General features: G+C 41.9%; 1 protein-coding gene across 2 annotated transcripts; it reads right to left on the reverse strand.

Annotated features, from left to right (window-relative positions):
* Positions 1-18: 18 nt before the first annotated feature.
* LOC118900935 (GTPase IMAP family member 2-like) lies at positions 19-2,576 on the reverse strand. 2 transcript variants are annotated; one of them, XM_036863831.1, is made up of 2 exons: positions 2,530-2,576; positions 19-1,257 (listed from the first exon to the last, which is right to left on the reverse strand). In XM_036863831.1, the coding sequence occupies exons 1-2, from the start codon at positions 2,555-2,557 to the stop codon at positions 281-283; spliced, it is 1,005 nt and encodes a 334-aa protein (XP_036719726.1). In that variant the 5' UTR covers positions 2,558-2,576; the 3' UTR covers positions 19-280. The 2 variants fall into 2 exon arrangements, with proteins under 2 accessions (XP_036719726.1, XP_036719727.1); XM_036863832.1 differs by having other exon boundaries at positions 19-1,254; positions 2,530-2,562.
* Positions 2,577-21,484: the final 18,908 nt, after the last annotated feature.

Consider the following 21,484-nt stretch of genomic DNA (forward strand, 5'->3'; position numbering starts at 1 on the left):
AATAGTATAATGAAGAAAAGGAGTTTTTAGGAACATAAAACTGACTTTAGAGATTTGCAAATGAGAGGAATTTTATGTTTACAACTTTCAAAAGATATATTTCAAAACAAACAGTAACTTTTAAAATCATTTGGTTCCCTAACAAATAGAATGATGTTAAGACTTAAGCACTTCACAGAATCTCAAACGTTTAGTGCTGTCAGGCACTGTATTTTACAGGGGAGGTACAGTGTGTGATTCACCCACTAAATGACAGTGGATAAAGAACCACTGATCGTAACTATAATATAGGAGTCTTGCATTCCAGTCTAATGGTCTTTCTAAAAATTATCATTAATTTTTGGGGTATAATTAACAGTAAGCTACAGAATAAATTGCACATGCTAAACAGTAAGCAGTAAAAGAAATTGCACATTCCATGCCATACACAAAATAACAGAGTTTGCAATCTGACAAACACCTGAATACACAATAAAATACACATCACTATTAGGATTAGGGCTTTGACCATGGTTGAATGTCTCTGAATTTCCATGTACTTTATAAAGCTCTCTTTGAAATCCTGTAATCTCTCCTCTGACTGCACAGTTCCACATTCAGACCCTGTTACTAGGCTGTACAACCTATTGCTGTAGTGGTCACCCCTTTTCGCCATCACTAGGCTCTCGGTCAAGGCCATTAGCTCCTTCACTTGGTCATCCCGACTGCTCCCTTTAGCACGGTTATTAAAGGCACACACTCGCCCCCCACACGCAGCCACCAGCGCGCTTAGGGCTTTGTTATCTGAGCCATGGATGTAATCCATCAGGGAGCCTCCCTTGAGGTCTTCCTTGCGGGTGAAGAGGACAATTGTGTGCCTCATGGCATCCTCTCCAAAGATCTCCTTCACCCTCTGCACAGCCCGCTGGTCCTCGGTGGTGAATCGGCCCAGCTGTGTCACCAGGAGCAGCACGTGGGGTCCTGGTGCGGAGAGTAAGTAGCACCTGTGTACCTCTTTGTACAGGGAATCAGAGGGGTCCTTCCCAGAAAACATGTCTGGTGTGTCAATAACAACCATCTCTCTGTCCCCGCAGCTTCCCCGACTTTTACTGCAGGTCTTCGTCAAGGGCTGGGCACTCAGCCTGGACTCAAATGCTTGCTTCCCCAGGATGCTGTTGCCTGTAGCACTTTTGCCGGTTCCGGTTTTGCCCACCAGAATGACTCTCAGCTCCGATCCTCTGGCATGTTGAGCTTGTTGGCTCTTTGTATATGGTCCTGCTAAGAGCAAGTTTACTTAGAAGAGAAAGGCAAATACCACATCATATCGCTTATATGTGGAATCTAAGAAAAATGATACAAATGAACTCATTTACAAAACAGGTATAGACTCACAGCCATAGAAAACAAACTTACAGCTACCAAAAGGGAAACGGGCAGGGGAGGGATAAATTAGGAGTTTGGGATTAAAATATACACACTACTATATATAAAATAGATAACCGACAAGGACCTACTGTATAGCACAGGGAACTACACTCAATATCTTGTAATAACCTACAATGGAAAAGAATCTAAAATTCTATTCATATATATGTGCGTGTGTGTGTATAACTGAATCACTTTGTTGTATACTTGAAACTAACAAAACATTGTAAATCAACTATATTTCAATTTTTAAAAAAAACTAAATGTGAAAAAAAAGCAAGCTTACTTTTTTTTTTTTTTGACTGCGATGGGTCTTGGTTGCTGCGCGTGGGCTTTCTCTAGTTGCGGTGAGCAGGGGCTCAGCAGTTGTGGCACACGGGCTCAGTAGTTGTGGCACGTGGGCTCAGGAGCACCGGCTCAGTAGTTGTGGCACACAGGCTTAGTTGCTCTGCGGCATGTGTGATTTTCCCTGACCAGGGCTTGAACCCTTGTCTCCTGCATTGGCAGGCGGATTCTTAACCACTGCTTCACCAGGGAAGCCCTTACTTTGTTATTACCACATTGATCAAGCCAATGGTATATTTTTAATGATAAGGAAAAGTCTGGGAAAAGATACTCTCACAATATATTGTATTTATGAAATAGAAGCTAACTCTATTATCAAATAAAATAATGGTTTTTAAAACTCTAAATTTCTCTAAGTCTGCAGGGCATTGCCATGTTGGCTCCTAGAAAAACATACTTGGAGGTGAGTTAGAATTAGAAACATACATTGTCATTCAAAACTTGCCTATATCACCCAGTTCTGGCCCTGTAAAAGGCAAATTTTCTGGAGATGAGAGACTTGTAGCCAATCCTGTGGGTTCCATCTCCAGGTGGGGAAAGTAACCTGACTGTTCCAGGGCCAGAGATGGCTCCTCTGACCGTGGCTGGGCAGAGGTGTGGTCCCGACCACCAGTGAAATGGTTGGACCAGGAAAATACTGAAATGAGCATTGTGAAATGATTCTCTCTAGTGAAGAAACTGCTGCTCGCTTATACTTTGCTTCAAGAGGATAGCATGATTTTTATGCAAAATAGGCACAGAATGGGTAAAACAGGCACACACAGGAAGTCACTTTCTTACCAGAGTGACTGCATTCCTTTTGGCCCATGGCAGTTCCTGAGGGACAGAGAGACCAGAGACCAATTAAAAAACTATCATTTTTGAGCTACGACTCATGACAGAACCTTATATTTCTAGAGCACGTTCACAACCATGCCTCATTTGTCTACAAAAAGCTGAGGAGGTGGGTGGAAAGAAGTACTATCTCTATTTTACAGAGAAATTTAGTCACTTGCTCAGAGTCAACCCAGTGAGTCAGAAAATGGGTTTCACTTGTCGCCCCACCTACTTCTTCTTATCTCCATGCCCACCTCTCCTCCACTTTCCCTCCTCCCTGCAGGACCTCCCTGCCCACTCTTGCTTTCCGTGGCCACACACCTTCCCTTCCTTCTGCCTCCTTTCTAGGTCTGCCTTGGGTCCCAGGTTCACACTGCTCTTTCCTTCACTCCTTCCCCACCTCACCCAACCCCTCCCTCCACGCTGAGTCCTTGCTGAGAGGCTCAATGTATTAAGAACACGACTCCAGAAAAGTACACTGTCCTTTAAACCAGAAATACACTTCATTTGATCCGTTAATTACTTGAATTTTCCTCTTTCCATGAAGAAGCCTTGCCATTTAGTTCCTTTTCCTACACAGAGAGAAGTAACTTAAAACTGGCAGCCTGTACCAAGCGACAAGGCAGAGAAAATGCATGAGTTAATGACCAAATTCTTCCCAGTTAGCACTTTTTATTGGCTCTATGCAGAGGAAGCTCTCTTTGCCAGTAATGGGTAATCTAAATTCCATGAAGTTTACAGGTCCTGTAAACTGGCTTCACTTAAGCCAAATGCCATCACTCTAAATTGTTTCCCTGAAAATAGGGCAAATTTGTTTAAAAAGTTTTTCTTTTTCAAGCATAGCCTGGGAGCTAGAAATCAACACTGCAGAACTTTCGTGAGTGTGGGCTTACCTGAGTTACTGTTGAAAGAAACAGAAGCCTCCCTGTTCAAACCTGTGACTTGCCAGTTCAGCTTGAAGAGAAAAAAAAAAAAAAACCACGAATATCTAATCCGCTTCTTCTTCCTCTCTTGAATCTTCACCGAGCTTCCCCACTGCAAGCGAGCCCCAGCACATGCCTCTGTCTGAAATTCTCTTTTTAAAAATAAACAGTTAAAATGACAACACTTAACGAGTAATTTGTTGTCATGTGGACTGTCTTTTCTCAATAGTGAAGAAAGCCAATGTTTGAATCATTTAAACTGGACAGGAAAAAAAGGGGCGCCAGGGATGCTGGTAGATTTGCTTGCTTCCCACCCGGGCTGCGTCCCCACAGTTACAGGTTTGCCTGAATGAACACCCCTCAACTCCCCCCAGGAGGAATGACACCTCATCCACACCGCAGCAGTGACTGTCCTAAAGGCAAGTGCCGCTGGGCTGGGGGGCAGAAAGAGCGTGGGTGTGAGGGGCACAGGACAGGGCACTGTGCAGAGCGGGGAGGGTACAGAAAGGGGAACCCGGGAGAAGCCCATGTCTGTCTGACTGTAACAGTCATGTCCATCAGCGCATTTGGAAATAACTCACTCGTGGTTTCCCTGCTTTTCCTTCCTGCCCAGCTCTGCAATGTCAGGGAGGCACCCCTGGGAAGCAATGATCTAGGCAGTGTCTACAATAATAATCTGAGTCTCTACATTCAGGAAGAATGACCCAAGGGGTTAAAGCTGAAATCACTCAAATGCTTTTATTCCCTTATTTATATGACGTTCACCACAGCAGGGGCAGAGAAAATGTGGGACTTAGATAGCCTTTAAATATCCCAGATTAGTAGTGATGCACTTTGCTTTCTCTCCCAACCACTGATGAGAAAAAATCACAGGTCCCAACCTCATTATAAGAGAGGTTGGGAAACGCAGTGGAGTCCCGGGACACGGGTGGACACCACTGCTTTGTCACACACTATTATCACTGTTTTGCATTCTTCCACATCCTTTGCTATGCAGTCTTCTACTTAATATCAGTAATCTCTTCCTAAAAACAAACCATTCTGTGTCAAAGTACTAACGGACCTATTTCTTATTGTTTTATATGAAAACATATAATGCAATATCAAATTCAAAGCCCATCAATTTTCTAAATCACATGTAAAATTCACTAAAGTACCTATATAAAAACATTTTTTTTAGAATAAAAGCTTAAAATATTGCTCTTTTGAATAACCAAAATATTTTTGGTTTATAAAAGAAAGTTATTGGTTAAGTATCCTGACAAATAACTCAATTAAAAAATGGGCAAAGCCCCTGAATAGATATCGTTTCTAAGAAGACACACAAATAGCCAACAAGTACATGAAAAGGTGCTCAACATCACTAATTATCAGGGGAATGCAAATCAAAACCACGATGAGATATCACCTCACACCTGTTAGGATGGCTATCATCACAAAGACAGGAGAGAAGTGTTTGTGAGGATGCGGAGAATTCACATGGTGGTGGGAATGTAAATCGGTATAGCTACTATGGAGAACAGTATGGAGGTTCCTAAAAAAATTAAAAATAGAACTACTGCATGATCCAGCAATCTGTCTTCTGGGTATGCATCCAAAGAAAACAAAATCAGAATCTTGAGGTGATACCTGCACTCCCATGTTCACTGCAGCATTATTCACTAGTCACGATATGGGAAAAAAATCCGTGTCCATTAACGGATGAATGGATAAATATGTCTAAGCTGTATGTAATGGGATATTATTCAGCCATGAGAAAGAAGGAAATCCTGTTATTTGCAAAGACATGGATGAAACTTAAGGCATATGCTACGTGAATTAACTGAGAGAAAGATAAATGCTCTATAAACTCACTTATAATTGGAATCTAAAAAGAAAAAGTGGAACTCATGGAAACAGAGAGTATAATGGTGATTGATTACCAGGGGTTGGAGGTTTGGGGAGATGCTGGTCAAAGGGTAAAAGCCTTCAGTTATGAGATAAATAAGTTGTGGGGATTTAATGTACAGCCTGGCGACTATAATGCTGCCGTGTATATTTGAAATTTGCTAAGACAGCAGGTCTTAATCATTCTCATCCCATACACAAATAAGGTAACTATGGGAGGTGATAGATGTGGTAATTAACCTGATTGTGATCATCATTTCACAAAATGTACCTATGTCAAATCATCAAGTTGTACACTTTAAATATCTACAGTTTTATTGTCAACTGTATCTCAATAAAGCTGGAGGAAAAAAATAAACATTTTAAAAATAAAAAATAAAGATAGACAGCAGGGGAGGATGTGGAACAATCAGAAATCTGCATTGTTGGTGAGAGTGTAAAGTGTTACAACACTGTGGGAAAATGTCTGGCAGTTTCTATGTCTTTCACTAGAATATTATGTCTCTCTTTATGTAGAGCACACATATTTCTTACCAAGTTTATTCCTTAGAACTTAAGTTTTTGTGTTGCTATTCTGTCATAATTTCCCCTTTCACCCTGTTTTCTAAAGGGCTTCTATTTTGTATGGAGGAATAAAATAAATTTTAAAGAATTCATTTTATAGCCAGACAATTTACTTTTTTCAGTATTTCTAAAAATAGTTTTTCATTTCCCTTTGATTACCGTGGGTGTCTGGGTTTATCCTAGACTCAGTTGCAGGTAGTGATAGGTGTCCCTCACCATCCAAACTCCCACAATTTGAACATTTGCTATAAACAGTTTTACCCCAAATTCATTATCTGAATTGCTAATCCATTACAGCAAATCCGACTGTGCATACTAGTAAAAATGATCACATTGCATGTGAGGCTGGGAAAGAGGATGTAGAGTGAACTGCGGTCCTATCTCAGCTGCTTCCTGACAGGATCCTGTCTCCTGCCCATGTTGCTTAGCTATGTTTTTAATTGTTGGAATCATCTTCTCCGCATCATTCCACGAAAGGTTAAATATACATTATGAATTCAAGTTACACTCACAAATTAAAAGAAGACAAATACGTAATTTAAAACATGTTTATGTACTGATTAGGGTTGCTTAGGAGAGGTTTGATGCTTGAAAAGATACATGCATCCCAATGTTCCTAGCAGCATTATTTACAATAGTGAAGATATGGAAGCAACCTAAGTGTCCATCCACAGATGATGGAGAAAGAAGATGTGGTGTATATACACAATGGAATATTACCCAGCCATAAAAAAGAATGCTGCCATTTGCAGCAACATGGATGGACCTGAGAGTATTATGTTAAGTGAAGTCAGTCAGTCAGAGAAAGACAAACACTGTATGTTTTCAATTATATGTAGAATCTAAAAGAGATGCAGGTAACAAACAGGTGGTTACCAGAGGGGAGAAGAGCAGGGGGAGGGACAAGATAGGGGAAGGAGATTAAGAGGTACAAACTACTAGGTATAAAATAAACAAGATACAAGGACATGATGTACAGCACAGGAACTATAACCAGTATTTTATAATAACTTTAAATGGCATATAATCTGTAAAAATTTTGGATCACTATGTTCTACACCTGAGACTAATATAATGTCGTAAATCAACTCTCCTTCAATTTAAAAAGAGAAGAAGAGAAAAAGAAAAGAGGTTTGGTGGAGGGTGGAGGGAAATCAAAGACCAGTCACAATGGCTGTTCAGTGGAGGTGAAAGTGTGTGGGGTGAACTGGTGAAGCAGGGAAGGAACGATGGACGCCTGACTTTCAAAGTTTCACCAAAGTGATGGGTGCAAAACAAAAACTCAGTGAACAAACAAATAAACCCCAACAAACAAACAGCAAAAGACCCAACCTGGATCTTTTCAAAGAGGCTGGATTGAGCGACTTGTCTACTGAAAAGTGTGAGGAACTGTTAGCTTTACATTGCAAAGAACTAGCTGCCGAAGACCTAGTTCCAAAGGATGCTCAGAGTTGTAAGAAGGGTCATCTCATGGAATAACTGTAAAGATTAATGGCTAAAAAAGTTTTAAAATATTTATTTAGGCTGCACTGAGTCTCAGTTGCGGCATGCGGGCTTTTTAGCTGCGGCATGCGAACTCTTAGTGGCAGCATGCATGAGGGATCTACCTCCCCAACCAGGGATTGAAGCCAGGACCCCTGTATTGAGACTGCGGAGTCCTACCCACTGGACCACCAGGGAAATCCCTAATGGCTAAAATTTTAATTTAAAAAGTTTTAAAGACATTTTACATCAAACAAAAGACATCAACAGAAGCATTCCACTAAAAGATGCAATTACCAGCAGTGTTACATTACAAAAAAGAGGTATATGTGCAAGCAAGGGAACCCAAAGAGATGTCTATTTCAAGTTTTCTTCCATCACATTGCTTTGTCTATGGTTTCAAATGATGGCTCACAATCATCTCCTTCTGGAACATCTCGTACCATGAGGTAAAGATAGTTGTCAGCTCCTTGGAATTGGACATGGACATACCTCAAGTGTGGACTGTTCTACCCACGCCTTCACCAGTTCATTCCCACACAAAGTCACCCCCACTCAGTAGCCACAGTGACTGCTCTTTGATCTGCTTCCTCTCTCAGTGGACAAAGGTGACAATAATCCCTTTAAATTCCTCTGACTTTACATTACTATTGTGAACTCAGGAATCAAAACCACCAGGAGGAAAGTGCTCACCTTGGTGAAGGTGTGAAGAAGCCATCTGGAACATTCCAGCCCCAAAAGATGCAACAGGGAGGAATCAAGGAACACAGTTGACCAGCAGGGAGGCACAGAGGTGTGGAGCTAGGCCCGGGTCCCCACCAACTTAAGCCCCAGTCTGCATGAAGAAGAGGCAGGGGAAAACTTCTGTGCTCTGCTCGACTTCCTGACGCACAAAATCATGAGCATAATAAAACTGCTGTTTTTTGCCACTGAGTTTTGGAGTGATTTGTTATATAGCAATAGATGATTGGATCACCTGAATAGATTCCTAGAAATGGAATTGCTAGACAATTGGTAGATGCATTTGTAATTTTGATAGATATTACTGGATTGTCCACAATAAAAATTTTAACCAAACTAGCTACACCAGCATTTTGTTAATTTCCCCATATCCTTGTTCATGATTTTATCTGCCAATCTGATCAATGAAAACTTGTATTCATGTGATTTTTTATATGCATTACTCAACATGAATGTGGTCGAGTTATTTTTCATATGTTAAAGAACTATGTCTTTTTTTATTATCCTCTCATATGTTTGTTACTCATTTTTAAATTCTGTTGTTAATCTTTCTGATATTGATTTGTAGAAGTTTTTTATGTGGCCGAAAATGATCATTTTACCTCTTCCTCTTGGAGTTTTGAAAAAAACCATCCAATTTTGTCCACTGTTAGTTTATTGTGGCTAGTATCCAGAAGAATGTTCAACAGTCCCAATATCGTAGGCCTCCTTAACTTGTTTCTCACTTTTGTGGCAATACCTCAATGCTTCCAGTTAAATAAGGTGTGGGCTTTGAGGTTGATATGGAAATTTTTATTATTTTTAAAAAGTAACCAGTTATTAGATGCTGAATTTTACCAAATTACCTTCCAACACTAAGGTGATAATTGGATTATGTTGCTCCACAGCTTTATAATACATTAAATTATATGAAAATATTTCCTGATATTGAACCTTCTTTGCATATTTGGGACTAATCTTTCTCATCTAAGTTATCGCTGGCTTCTATTTGATAACAGTTTATTTAGAATTTTTGCATTTCTTCATGAGTGATCTTATTCATTTCTAAAACAAAGAAAATTCTTTTTCCGTTGATTTCCCTGGTCCTAGCTGTATCTGGTTTGGGGGTTTCATTTTCCTTCCAAACGTATCAACCATGGTGTTTTTCTTGAATAGATACTTGCACTCCAGAAGAATTCTGGTTCTATCTTTTAAGAAAACAAGATTTTTACCATCACTACCTTTCACCATCACCTCTTCCTTTCTTAGGCCAGCCTGATGTTGAACAAAGACTATAGCATAGTGAATGTTATGAAGGAAAATGCCAGGGTGCCATTGGGAATGTATAAAGGATAAACTAAACTAATGGGAGGGGGTAGCCGGGAAAGACTTCTGAGAAAAAGTAAAATTGTTTGAGCTGAACTTGAAGAGTGAGTGAGGAAAGGGACTGGAGGTGTTTCCAGGAATAAGTAGAAGCATATTCCAAGGCAAGTGACAGCATGGAACTCTCAGGTATTAAGGAAGGCAAGGATGGCTAGAACCTAGAGGCAGGAAGTCAGATTGTGTAGAAATGAGGCTGGAGATTGAGGCAGGCATTTGTCAAGTTTGGATCCTGAATGTTTTCTTGCAAAACAATGGAAACTCACTCTGAGATTGACTTGGGGTCATAGTGCCATGGCCCCGATTGTGAGTTATGTGAAGAATGGATTCGAAGGCCTTGTCCCTTACCCTGCTTTACATCATCTGCATTTGGGTATCTTTTTTGGGGTCCTCCTCAATGTTCTCTCTCACATCCTCTGCCTCCCCACCCACCCCACCCCCTCAGTGCACGGAAACAGAACTATTGTGGTTCAAGTGAGCTGGAGAAGGACCCTGGCTGTGAGCCTTGAGGTGAGCCCACTGAACTCTCTGCCCCAATCTATTTCCTAACACCCTCCCCAGTGCTCAGCACCCTGTCAGCCCTTCATTTCCTTTCCAACCACTTCTTACATAAGACTCTTTCATTTTTCACTTCTCGTTCTAAGTTCAACTATGTCTTGAGAAGAACTTGGTGTCTGGGTGTTTCTTTTTAACCAAGAGTGAAAAATAACTGTTTGCGATTCTGTCTGTGAAAGGAAACCACAAGACCCCAAGCTGCTCCTGAGGCAAGCTCCATCCTGCCAGAGGGCAGAAAGCCTATTTATCTGGTATGATCTGAAGGAACTGAAATCCCCTCTGCCAAACATCAGCTGCAGCCCACTATCCTTGAACTGTCACTCCTCTCTTCTGAGTAAAGCTCTTGCACCAGGAGGGTGCTTAGGCAAAGAAAACAACACACAGGGAGAGACTTAGAAGGATGTCAAAGGGGCTTGAAGTAGTTCAAGCGAAGAGTTAACGCTTCAAGTCCTCAAACACCAGTTATAGGCTGGAGGGTTCGGTTAGTGTAGCCTATGACCCTGCTCTCAGATGTGCAGGATATTTTAAAAGAGATGGGCACCTCAGATCTAACTTGCTACCAGGTCCTGGATTTGAATATTATCCATTGAAATTGTACAGATTGCTCTATTTGCTCTAGTTCTAACTTCCTGTCTTCCACCTGTCCCCCCAAACCGCTCCGTCATTTTTAGTTACCCAGGGCCCATCAGTGACCGCCGACGACCAAAAGACATCCTCCGTATACTCAATGGGGTTTTGGAATCTGACCGTTTCAATTCCTGTTGGGCCATTAACCAGCTATGTGTCCTTAGGCAATTCTGACCCTAATTTCCTTCATCTTCAAATGGGAAAAAACTTAAACTACTGATAGGATTGTCAGCATTAAATGGAAAAATATATGTAAAGCATGTAGCCCCAGCACCTAGCACCGTGGTTTCCAAGCCTTAGCCTGCATCAGAATCGCCTGAAGAACTTGGGAAAACACATAGGGCTAGGCAACATCCCTGGAGTTTCTGAATTAGTAGGATTTGGGTGGAGCCTGAAAAGTGGGAGTTCTAGCAAGTTCCCAGGTGATACTAATGCTACTGGCCCAAGGACCTCACTTTGAGGAGTGCTGCCCTAGGGCACTGCCATCATTTGTGTTGTTGAAGTTGGGTTACCATCATGTGCCCTCTACCCAACTATGAACAGAAGTGAGGCTTCATCTCTGAGGCACCTTAACTTTCTGCCTTTCTCCCTACCTAGGACATCTAGCACGTTTCCTGATTGCCCAAAGCACTTCTACGTTTTCTTTCTTTTAGGTTCATCTCAGATGAGAGGGTCCAATGCTGACTTTCTCACCCAAAACCTTTACATTTCAGATGTGCTTTGTCTATCCCGTTTATGGTCTCCCGTTAGCTGATTTAATCCGAGGTGAAAGACCTTCTATAGAAAATGCCTTAGCCGAGTGGTTCTGGGATTTTACCTTGCATCAGACTCACTCGGAGGGTTTGTGAAAACACAGATTGCTGGACTCCCGGAGTTTCTGGTTCGGTAAGTTTGGGAGGGAGCCCAGGACTTTGCATTTCTAACGAGTTTCCAGGTCATGCTGCTGCTGCTGGTCCGTGGCCCACACTTTGAGCAGCGCTGGCCTAGTACACAGTAAGTCTGCAAAGTAGCTCATCGGGGTAGTTTCCATGATTCTGGGGATCAGAGTAGGTGGCCATATGCAGAAACAGTAAGTAGACTCAGATGTCTCTGATGTGCCTGTCATGCGTCAGAGGATGATGTAAGGGAAAAAAGAAGACAGCAATGTGGCTTCATCTCTACAGGTGTCCTCATATATTGATGAGAAGACAAGGACTGACACCTGTGGAAAAGAGGCGTCCAAGGAGGGAGTGTCTGATTGACAGGGGAAGAGGATGATCAGTGATCTCCAGTTGCCGTGCAGGAGGTCAGAGAGGAGGTTTTCTCTGAAGGATGGGAGGATGGGGTACGTGGAGAGCTTTGGGGAAAAACAGACAGGTGGAGGAAATGGCATGAACGATGGTTTGAAGGTAGAAGTAAGCATTGCATGGGTGGGAAAAAGTGCACAGATGAACTATGCTACATGGTGGCGCGAAGTACGTTACCATGTAATTACTTCTGGCTGAACACTGCGTTTCATATCTTCTTCTCATTTAATACTTAACAGCCACACTGGGAAGTAAAGATTATTATCTCCATATCTAAAGAAGTAAAAATAAGATTCAGAAAATTGAATAACATGAACAACATTGCTTAGAGAATGAGTTTGGGGCCGGAGCAGGGAAGGGAACTTTCAGGACCCCAAGCCTATCGCTGTGTCCTTTATAAGGTAGCAAAATAGAAGGAGATGGGGCTGCGAAGAAAGTTTGCAGCCTGATGTAAATCTGTCAATTCCAGGCCAAGAAGTATGAACTGTGACCTATAGTGGGGGGGTCTCTTGAGCAATAAACACATGAGAAAGCTGAGTTGCATAATCTTGATTTGGTACATGGAGATTAAATTAAGGAAGTGAAACTGGGACAAGAAGGAAGTTACCATCTATCTCCATGAACTCCCATTTTCCTCTCCCTTCCTCTTTTTTTCTTACTCCGCCCAATCCTGTGTTACCCAGTATCAGTCTCTTTCACTTCCTCTCCTTCTTTCTTGCACAATGTCTTTTTTTTTTTTAACTGAAGTATAGTTGATTTACAATGTTGTCTTAGTTTCAGGTGTACAGCAAAGTGATTCAGTTATACATACATATATATTCTTTTTTCAGATTCTTTTCTGTTATAGGTTATTACAAGCTACTGGATATAGTCTCCTGTGCTATACAGTAGGTCCTTCTTGGTTATCTATTTTATATATAGTAGTGTCTATCTGTTCATTCCAAATTCCCAATTTATCCCTCCCCCCTTTCCCCTTTGGTAACCATGTTTGTTTTCCATGTCTGTGAATCTGGATCTGTTTTGTAAATAAGCTTATTTGTATTTCTTTTAGATTCTACATATACATGATACCATATGATATTTGTCTTTCTCTGTCTGGTTTACCTCACTTAGTATGATAATCTCTAGGTCCATCCATGTTGCTGCAAATGGCATTATTTCATTCTTTATTTTATGGCTCCATGGAATTCCATTGTATATATGTACCACATCTTCTTTATCCATTCATCTGTTGATGGACATTTAGGCTCACAGTGTCTTTTTTAACACTCCTGACCGCAGTTCCTTACCCCACTACATCAGGGAGTCTGAAGTACCCAATCTTAGGAGAACACACTTCCCTTCAATCCTGGTTTCCAGTCTTGACAGATTCCAGAATTGATGAGTCTGAGGGTCACAAAGAGTAGAGCAGAGGCACTAGCTTTTCTGGAAAGGCCATTCTAGACTCTGCCCAGGCTGCTCCTTAGAGAGTGCTGCAACCGAAGTACACACACACACACACACATACATACACATACATACACACATACATACACACACACACCCACCTACTGTGGTGCTCAGCCCCCAGCCTGTTCCCAGCCTCTTCTGCTTTCAGGTCTTACCCTTTCTGAGGATTAGCACCTCTGTGGAGGAATTTGCTTCAGAGGTTAATTTGTTCTGGACACTGGGCCATGATTTCCTTTTCCAAGAGATGGAGGACATTTCAGGGAGCAGGCAGACTGTTAAGCTAGGGTGGTTAGAGATGGTTGCAAGGCCCCCTTTCCTATAAACGTGACCCGCTGGCAGTGAGACACACTCACACAATGACAGGAACTTGAATTCCTACCTAGAGAACTATACTGGGGTTAACAAAGGGGAGTGTATTAACTCCAAAAGCCCTTGTTCTACTGCATTAAGATATATAAGGGCTTTTTTCTAGCCTTTCCCTAAAATCGTCTCCGCCTCTTCCTACTAATACATTAGATCTTCCCTCTCTGAGTGTCACCACAGTACTCATTATGCCTGTGAGTTGCTTTAGGGCTTTCCCATCAGCTCAGCGTTGCTGGTTTTCCCCTGTGAGCACCCTCAGTGTTGGACTTTCCCATTGTCACCTCAGTACTTGTGCCTCCTGTTAATACACAAGTAGAGTGAAGAGAACACGGGTTGAGGGCAGAAGATGAAGACTGTGGGCGTCAGGCTGCCACTGTGGTTTATGGGCAAGACCCATAAGGCCTCTGAGCGTCATTTGTTTATGGTTAAAATTAGGGTTGGGGCCAATGATCTAAGGCCTCTTCCTACTGTGACATTAAAGCTCCCCAATACTTCTGACCATATCCAGGGAGCCTGAGACCCCGGCTCACCCAGGAGCACGGTCCCCAGCTCACAAACCCATCAAAGCTGACTCGATCCTCAGAGAGCCGGTCGGAATGCAGTTGTCACTCTGCAGGGCTGGTTCAGAGACAAGCGATCCCTGAACAGGTGGGCATAGTTTGGTAAATGTTCACCATCAGTTGTTCATGTTAGGAGTTAGTGACGGAATCTGTCAGCCACGTTTCTGGGTGCTATTGCTTACTGGCACTTTGGGCAATAACCGTTCCTTTGGTATGTGTTTGTTTTTATTCTTGTCCTTGTTTAACCATTTAAAAATGTTAATGGTCCTTTCCATTTCTCACTTGAGCCTCATGAAATAACACAGTGCAAAAATGGGCAAATATCCCCGGAAGACCAGACAACAGAAACCTTCATAGCCAGGTGGGGCTATGGGGTGCAATTTTCCCCATTCAGCACCTCACCACTCAACCTTCAAGCCTGCATGTCAAGTTTGACTGGAGGGGGCAATGCCTTCATAAGGTCTCCTTAGGGTCATGTGGGTGAGATGGCTCTCCTATCACTCGGAACAGAGATCCAAACCTGACCTCCTCGTGTGCATTCATTTCTCTCAGGCCCATTCCTTTCTCACCCTCACACCCCATTCTCCGTTCCCTACAACCATGTATCTTGTATTAGTAAATATTTCACATGTGCTAAGCCAGGGGTTTGTGGAGTCATAATTAATAAAACCCTAAGCAAGTGATTCCTAGGAGTTAAAAATGTAAGCACTGGAGCATATTTGCAGAAGAGTTACTTTTGAGGGTGAAGGGGGCAGATCAAAAAGTTTGGCTCTCAAATCCTGCAGTAATCCTATATTGTCTTAATGCTATAGATGACTTGTTGTTAGACTGAAATCAGCATTATCAACTATAAAATGAGAAACACATTAGCATTCATTTACATTACTCTCTTACGCAAGACCTAACCTCGTTTTACACATGGTTAAAATCATCAAACTTTACAAGGTCTCTGTTCAACTGTAACCTTCTCTTGCTGATGGTACCCTCTTCCATTTTTGAACACCTTATTTAGATTCTCCTTTTGGTGGAGAAATCCTGAAATATGAGCCCCTTTGTCTGTTTTCTGCTTTACACATCCACAGCCAGCAAATTTCTTCAGATCTGCCTACTTGCCAAGTGTCTTCTTCTTGAAACTCTTATTCAGTTCCTTCATTATTTTCTGTATAGTTATTTTATACACTTTAAAAATATTCTTTGCTACACTCCCCTGAATACTCCAAATTGTCAATACCATCCAAGATCTAGTCCCTGAATTGGCTACGTGTTGTCTGCTCAACACAAACAGTTGGCAGTATTATTTCCTGTCGGATCTGGGCTTCTGATAATAAAGTCTGGGTTAAAGGGGCTTATTTTTGATGAAAGCTTTTTTGCATCATTGCTTCGTCTTCAGTGTTAGCTCACAGAAAATTTCCAGGTTAATATACAGTGAAAATATCCTGTTTTTTAACACCTGCAGTCTGTTCTTCTAAATTTATTTTTGGAAGAGCTATCATTTAAGAATTTTTAAAATAATTATTCAGCTGGTTTTAGGGCAGGATTCTAGCTTGTCAATATCACTTTGGTTCCTGGCTATAATGCCTTGTTGCCAATATTATTTAGAATACTAGTTGTTTTCTGGACAGTTAAGGAGAACATATGTAAAATAGAAGCCTGGACTAGACATCGACTCCATAACCAACTGTGTGACCTTAATACATCCTTCGAACCTCAGATTCCTAATATTTTAAGAGAAATTGTAATATCTAATTGGACCGTATCACAGGGATCTTGGAAGAACAATTAAAACAATGGAGATAAGAGAATTTTCCAAAATATAAATTGCTTCATGGAGAAGGATAACTAGAAAAGTGGTAAAGATGATGATGGTGACACTGTTGATATTCTTTGCCTTCATCACCATCTTCTGCAACATGGTAATTTGGGGATCCCAAAGCCTGGAGAAAGCAATCCAAATTAGAAGAAATTTTTAGGAAATAGAGAGAATACTACTGATCATGGAATGGGACATTGTAGAATGTGTTCCACGGCTCTGTGATGGGAACTCCCATACCTTGGCTTGTGACCAGGAACAGCCGTGGGAGAACTCTCTAGAACATCTGGCTTATCTTTTCATCCTCCTTTCTGCACTTCTATTCCTGATGGCAACATCTCATCTCCCAGTCTTCATCCCTGAAAACCCAGAGCTCACAAGCTCTCTTTTGGTGTCCTGGTTCCCAAAGAGAGAGGGTATGGAAACCATTGTTAGGGCACCTGAGGTAGCCTTTCTAGAACGAGATGGCTCTGGAAGAGAGAGAGAGCCTGGTCTGGAGGTCCTGAGGCTTTGATCAGAAAAACTTGGATGTTGAGGCCAAGAACGGACCTTCATACATTATTGGAACCTCAGTTCAGGAAGTCCTGGGGACCTGGCGCCGTGAGAGGAGAGGAGGCCCAGGGGACTGTGTGGCAGGCAAGGGGTCCTGGTTAGACTGTAAGGTGGGAGGGATGGGGCGTGGGTGCAGTGGGGGCAGCCCAGAGAACAGGATCCACGCTCAAGACCAGCATTTCTCACCTTACAACTTTTTGCCCGTGGCTACTCTTTGTCGGCAAGTTCATATCTCACAAGGGACACTGAGGCCATGGTGTCAACACAAAAGAGTCCTCATGAGCAAGGTGCTTCCTGCAGTAGTCAGTGTAAAGTCATGCCTCTGCTCACAGACAGGACCGGCTCTGTCCATGTCACCCTATCCCTCCCCTTTCCATTTCATCCCATTTTATCGCATTCCTTATACAGCTCTTCACCAGGCACCTCCTGTGTGTTCAGCTCTGTGCGGTGGTGTTTGTAAGAGAAGACCTCAGTCTAGGGGGGTGGATGAGTCTCATGTACAGGACATAAACACAGGATAAAATAAAGCGGCGATACACGTAAGGACCCAGAATGCATGCAACAGAACTCAAGGGCTAGGGGAGGAGAACAGCAGGAAGCTGGCCTGTATTACAGGGGACGGGCGGGCGAGGTGAAAAGGCAGCTGATAGTTCTTTAGGGAGCAGGGCCCTGCTCGCGGCTCTGAGAATCTCAGACTTGAATCCCCCTTCCTTTCCTTTCTGCACATCACCCTGCCCTGGCCCTGCAGGAGGGGCTGAAGGGAAAGCACCTCAGTTAGAACAGCTGTGAAGTTCAAGTCAGTGTTGTGTGACTAAACCAGGGCCTCCAACCCTTCCCACACTGCATATGTACTTGAACTACTTTTAGGTCTTCTTCTAATTTATAAACTTCTCATTGAAATTTTAAAGATACATCTGAATTCAGGGAATTCATGTTTTATCAGAAATCAGAGCAGAGTAGTTTGTAATTCCCCTAATGAATGAAACTATATTGAGAACTGAATAACAATGAAACAATCAAAACTTTTGGACTAAGCTACAGCAGTATTTAGAGGGAAATACATAATCTTAAATATGTATACTTGAACACACAGCCTTGATCAACGCCACGGTTTTCTGCTCTTCCTCCGTGTAGCGACCCAGCTGCACGACCAAGATGCTGGCGTGAGGGCCGGGGCAGGAGGCGAGGACACAGCGGCTGATTTCCCTGCACATGGTGCTCAGGCTCTCTTCGTTGTCGAAGAGCCCTGGGGTGTCAACACCGAGAAGGTCTCTCCCCTTCCATTTCTGGGATGCTTTCTGACAAGTTTTGGTAACAGCTTTGGCAGAAATCCTAGAGTCAAACACTTTTCCCCCTGAAGATGGTGTTTGCCGTCGCACTTTTCCCACTTCCAGTCTTCCCGACAAGCAGGACCCTCAGAGCGTTGTCCTGGGATTGTGCCATGTCCACATCAGAGGCTGTGTCCACATCAGCTGTGTCCACATCAGAGGCTGTGGAGTGTAGGCAACTCAGCTATGGTTCACAAAGGAACGAAAAAATGTATTTAGATAGAGTTGAAACCATTCCCAACCCTTCCTTACTTCTTACTCTCCTGTATATATAAATCATTCCAAGTTTTCTAAGTCAGGTGAAGTTGTATTTTACATAGGATACTCTCCCTGATATCTTCTACTTACTATTCTAGTTCCCATTACATCCCTCTTTTGTGTTGCTGTGATGAAAGCAGCGTTTGCCATGTTAAAATCTGGGTTGTTTTTAAACTGCTTTTCTCCACTTAACAAAATAATATACAGTTTGTTGTAGAACAGGTCCAAGTTTGTTTAAGATCGAATCTGAGGAATCCCGGTGGAAGCAGTTAGCAACTTATCCTATGCAAGAATGCTCATTAAAAAGCACTAACAGGGACTTCCCTAGTTGTCCAGTTGTTAAGAATCCGCCTTCCAATGCAGGGGACACGGGTTCGATCCCTGGTCTGGAAACTAAGATCCCACATGCCGAGGGGCAACTAAGCCTGCGTGCCACAACTACTGATCACATGTGCTCTCCACAACTAGAGAGAAGCCCGCACGCCGCAGCGAAGATCCCTCGTGCCACAACAAAGGCCCGACGCGGCCAAAAATAAAACAAATAAATAAACAAATATTAAAAAAAAAAAGCACTAACAATCTGGACACAAACAGAAAGAAAGTGTGGATGGAGGAGCCAGCAAAACAGTCCCACTACAGGGACTCTCAACACGGAAGGAAAACGACCATTTGGTGAGACATGTGAAAACTGTCCTGAAATTCGTGTATGCCACACAGAGCTAAATTAATCTGATTTTCTTACACTGCACAGAGAAAGGAAGATAAATTTGATGTTCTTATTCTAAAAATACTCTAATATTTAGAACCAGTAATGGGTCCCTTATGATCTATAGTAACATAAAGTGTTTGAAGTGGGTTGATGGTTATCTGGCTTGATATTTTAGATGATAATCCTGCATCGGCTGAGAAAATAGATTGGCTAATGTCTAAATTTTAAATTACGTACATCTATTGTAGGTAAATAGAGCTTATAAATATTGACTTCATTAGAGACATAAAGTTGAAGTAGACCAGTGATCATGGAAGAATGGACAGAGAAAGCAGTCAAAGTGCTCCCCACAAAACATCATCAGTGGGCTTCCCTGGTGGTGCAGTGGTTGAGAATCCGCCTGCCAATGCAGGGGACACAGGTTCGAGCCCTGGTCTGGGAAGATCCCACATGCCGCGGAGCAACTGGGCCCGTGAGCCACAACTACTGAGCCTGCGCGTCTGGAGTCTGTGCTCCGCAACAAGAGAGGCCGTGATAGTGAGAGGCCCGCGCACCGCAATGAAGAGTGACCCCCGCTCGCCACAACTAGAGAAAGCCCTCGCACAGAAAAATGAAGACCCAACACAGCCAAAAATAAATAAATAAATTAAAAAAAAAAAATCATCAGTCCCAGATGGCTTCACAAGAGAATTCTATTAAACCTGCAGCGATCAGAGAATCCCAGTTTTACTTAAATTATCCCAGAATATAGGGAAATAGGGTAAACCTTCAAATTCTTTCTAAGAAGTAAATGTAACTTTGAGCTGCAAATCTGACAAAGATTCTACCAAAAAACTACAGATGAATCACATTTATGAATATCAATCAAAATCCTAACAAAATATTAGCAAAATCAGAATCTGAAGCATTTTAAAAAGGGTTACAGTATAACCAAGTGGGATTTATTCTAGAAAACTAGAGAGAGGGGGGATGTTCATTAAGAGGAAAATTATTAACATAACTCACCAATAGCCATTCTCAGTAAAAACATTCTGTAAAATATGAATTGACACATACTTTTTTATCTATTTCTCTACTCATCCTGAAAGCCAGCAACTTACTTAATGGGGAAATACTTTCTCACTAAAACTAAAACCATCTTCAACTCACTTTCCCGTGGTATTTGAGAAATCAGTCAATGCAAAGAGAAGAAAAAGTAATTATAGGAATGAGAATTAGAAAAAGAACAACAGGGAAGGCCAGATAGTAAACAATATTGTAAAGCCCCTTAGAGTATTGGTGCATGAATAGGAAGACCAGTGGAAAATTCAGAAAATCTAGAGAACCACTCATCTGCATAAGGAAATTTAGTATATAATAAAGGCAACATCCCATATCAGGGGAGAGCAGATGGACATTATAATGAGAAGTATTGAAATAACTGAATAATCATTTGAAAAAGTGTTAAAATTGGATTCAGTCCTCATACCAACCCAGGAGGTATTCCAAATGCATCAGGTATTTGTTAAAATATTAAACTATGAACTATTAGAAGAAAACAGACAAATTCTTTCAAAACCTGAGAGTGAGGAAAACTTTTCTAAATTGAACTCAAAATACAGATGCATATCTGCTCTGCAAACACGTTCATAGCAATCAGTTTTTTTCAACGATTAATGTAATAATAAAATATTCTAAACAGATCAGTATAAAGAATTTTGCCTCTGCTCATATTTATCAGCTAGAAATAATTAACTAAGGCAAATTAAATCATTACCAAAAATGATAAGAATTGTACCTGCATATCCAATATATTGAGTGCAACTTAGAATTATTTTTAATGTATTGCTTTAGAAGGGAGTAATAAGGCCTTAGGACTCCAAGTACAGGTTAATTTGTAACAATTTTCTCTTTTCACTTCAAGCTTTGTCACTGGACTAATATATTTGGTTCCTTGTTATGCTTTCATTACTCAGCGATTTCACAATTACCAGGAAAATAAGTTAATTCTTTGTAGTTTAAAACAACAACAACAACAAAATACAGATGCAATATGGAATCCAATTGATAAATTTGACTTCCAGATTCCAGTTACATGTCAGGAGCTTGGAAGTCACTACTCCATCCTAAGAATAAGTGAAAAGCTGAACAGACTGAAAAAGCAACTCTTCTTAAATCCTTAAGAGATCCCTTTGAGGACACAGGGCAAAGTGCTGCCCCCAAGACCGGAGAACAGACAGGCAAATGCAGGGAGTCCTGGCTTTGCAGAGCAGAGACTCGCCACGGGCAGCAGTGCTGGGCAGGGAGCCCTGCTGTGATTGACGGATTGCTCGATGGTCAGCGTGGAGTTAAAACTCCAGGGGGACCCAGTCACTGGGGGCGTCTCCACACTTTTGTGAGTTTCACTTCTAAGAGCTCCACCAGGTTCTCACAGTAAATATCGGGGAAAAAAAATCCCCTGTTGCTTCCTGCAGGGGGAGGGGCAAA

The sequence above is a fragment of the Balaenoptera musculus genome, chromosome 9 (genome assembly GCF_009873245.2).
Source record: "Balaenoptera musculus isolate JJ_BM4_2016_0621 chromosome 9, mBalMus1.pri.v3, whole genome shotgun sequence".
Taxonomy (NCBI): Eukaryota; Metazoa; Chordata; class Mammalia; order Artiodactyla; family Balaenopteridae; genus Balaenoptera; species Balaenoptera musculus.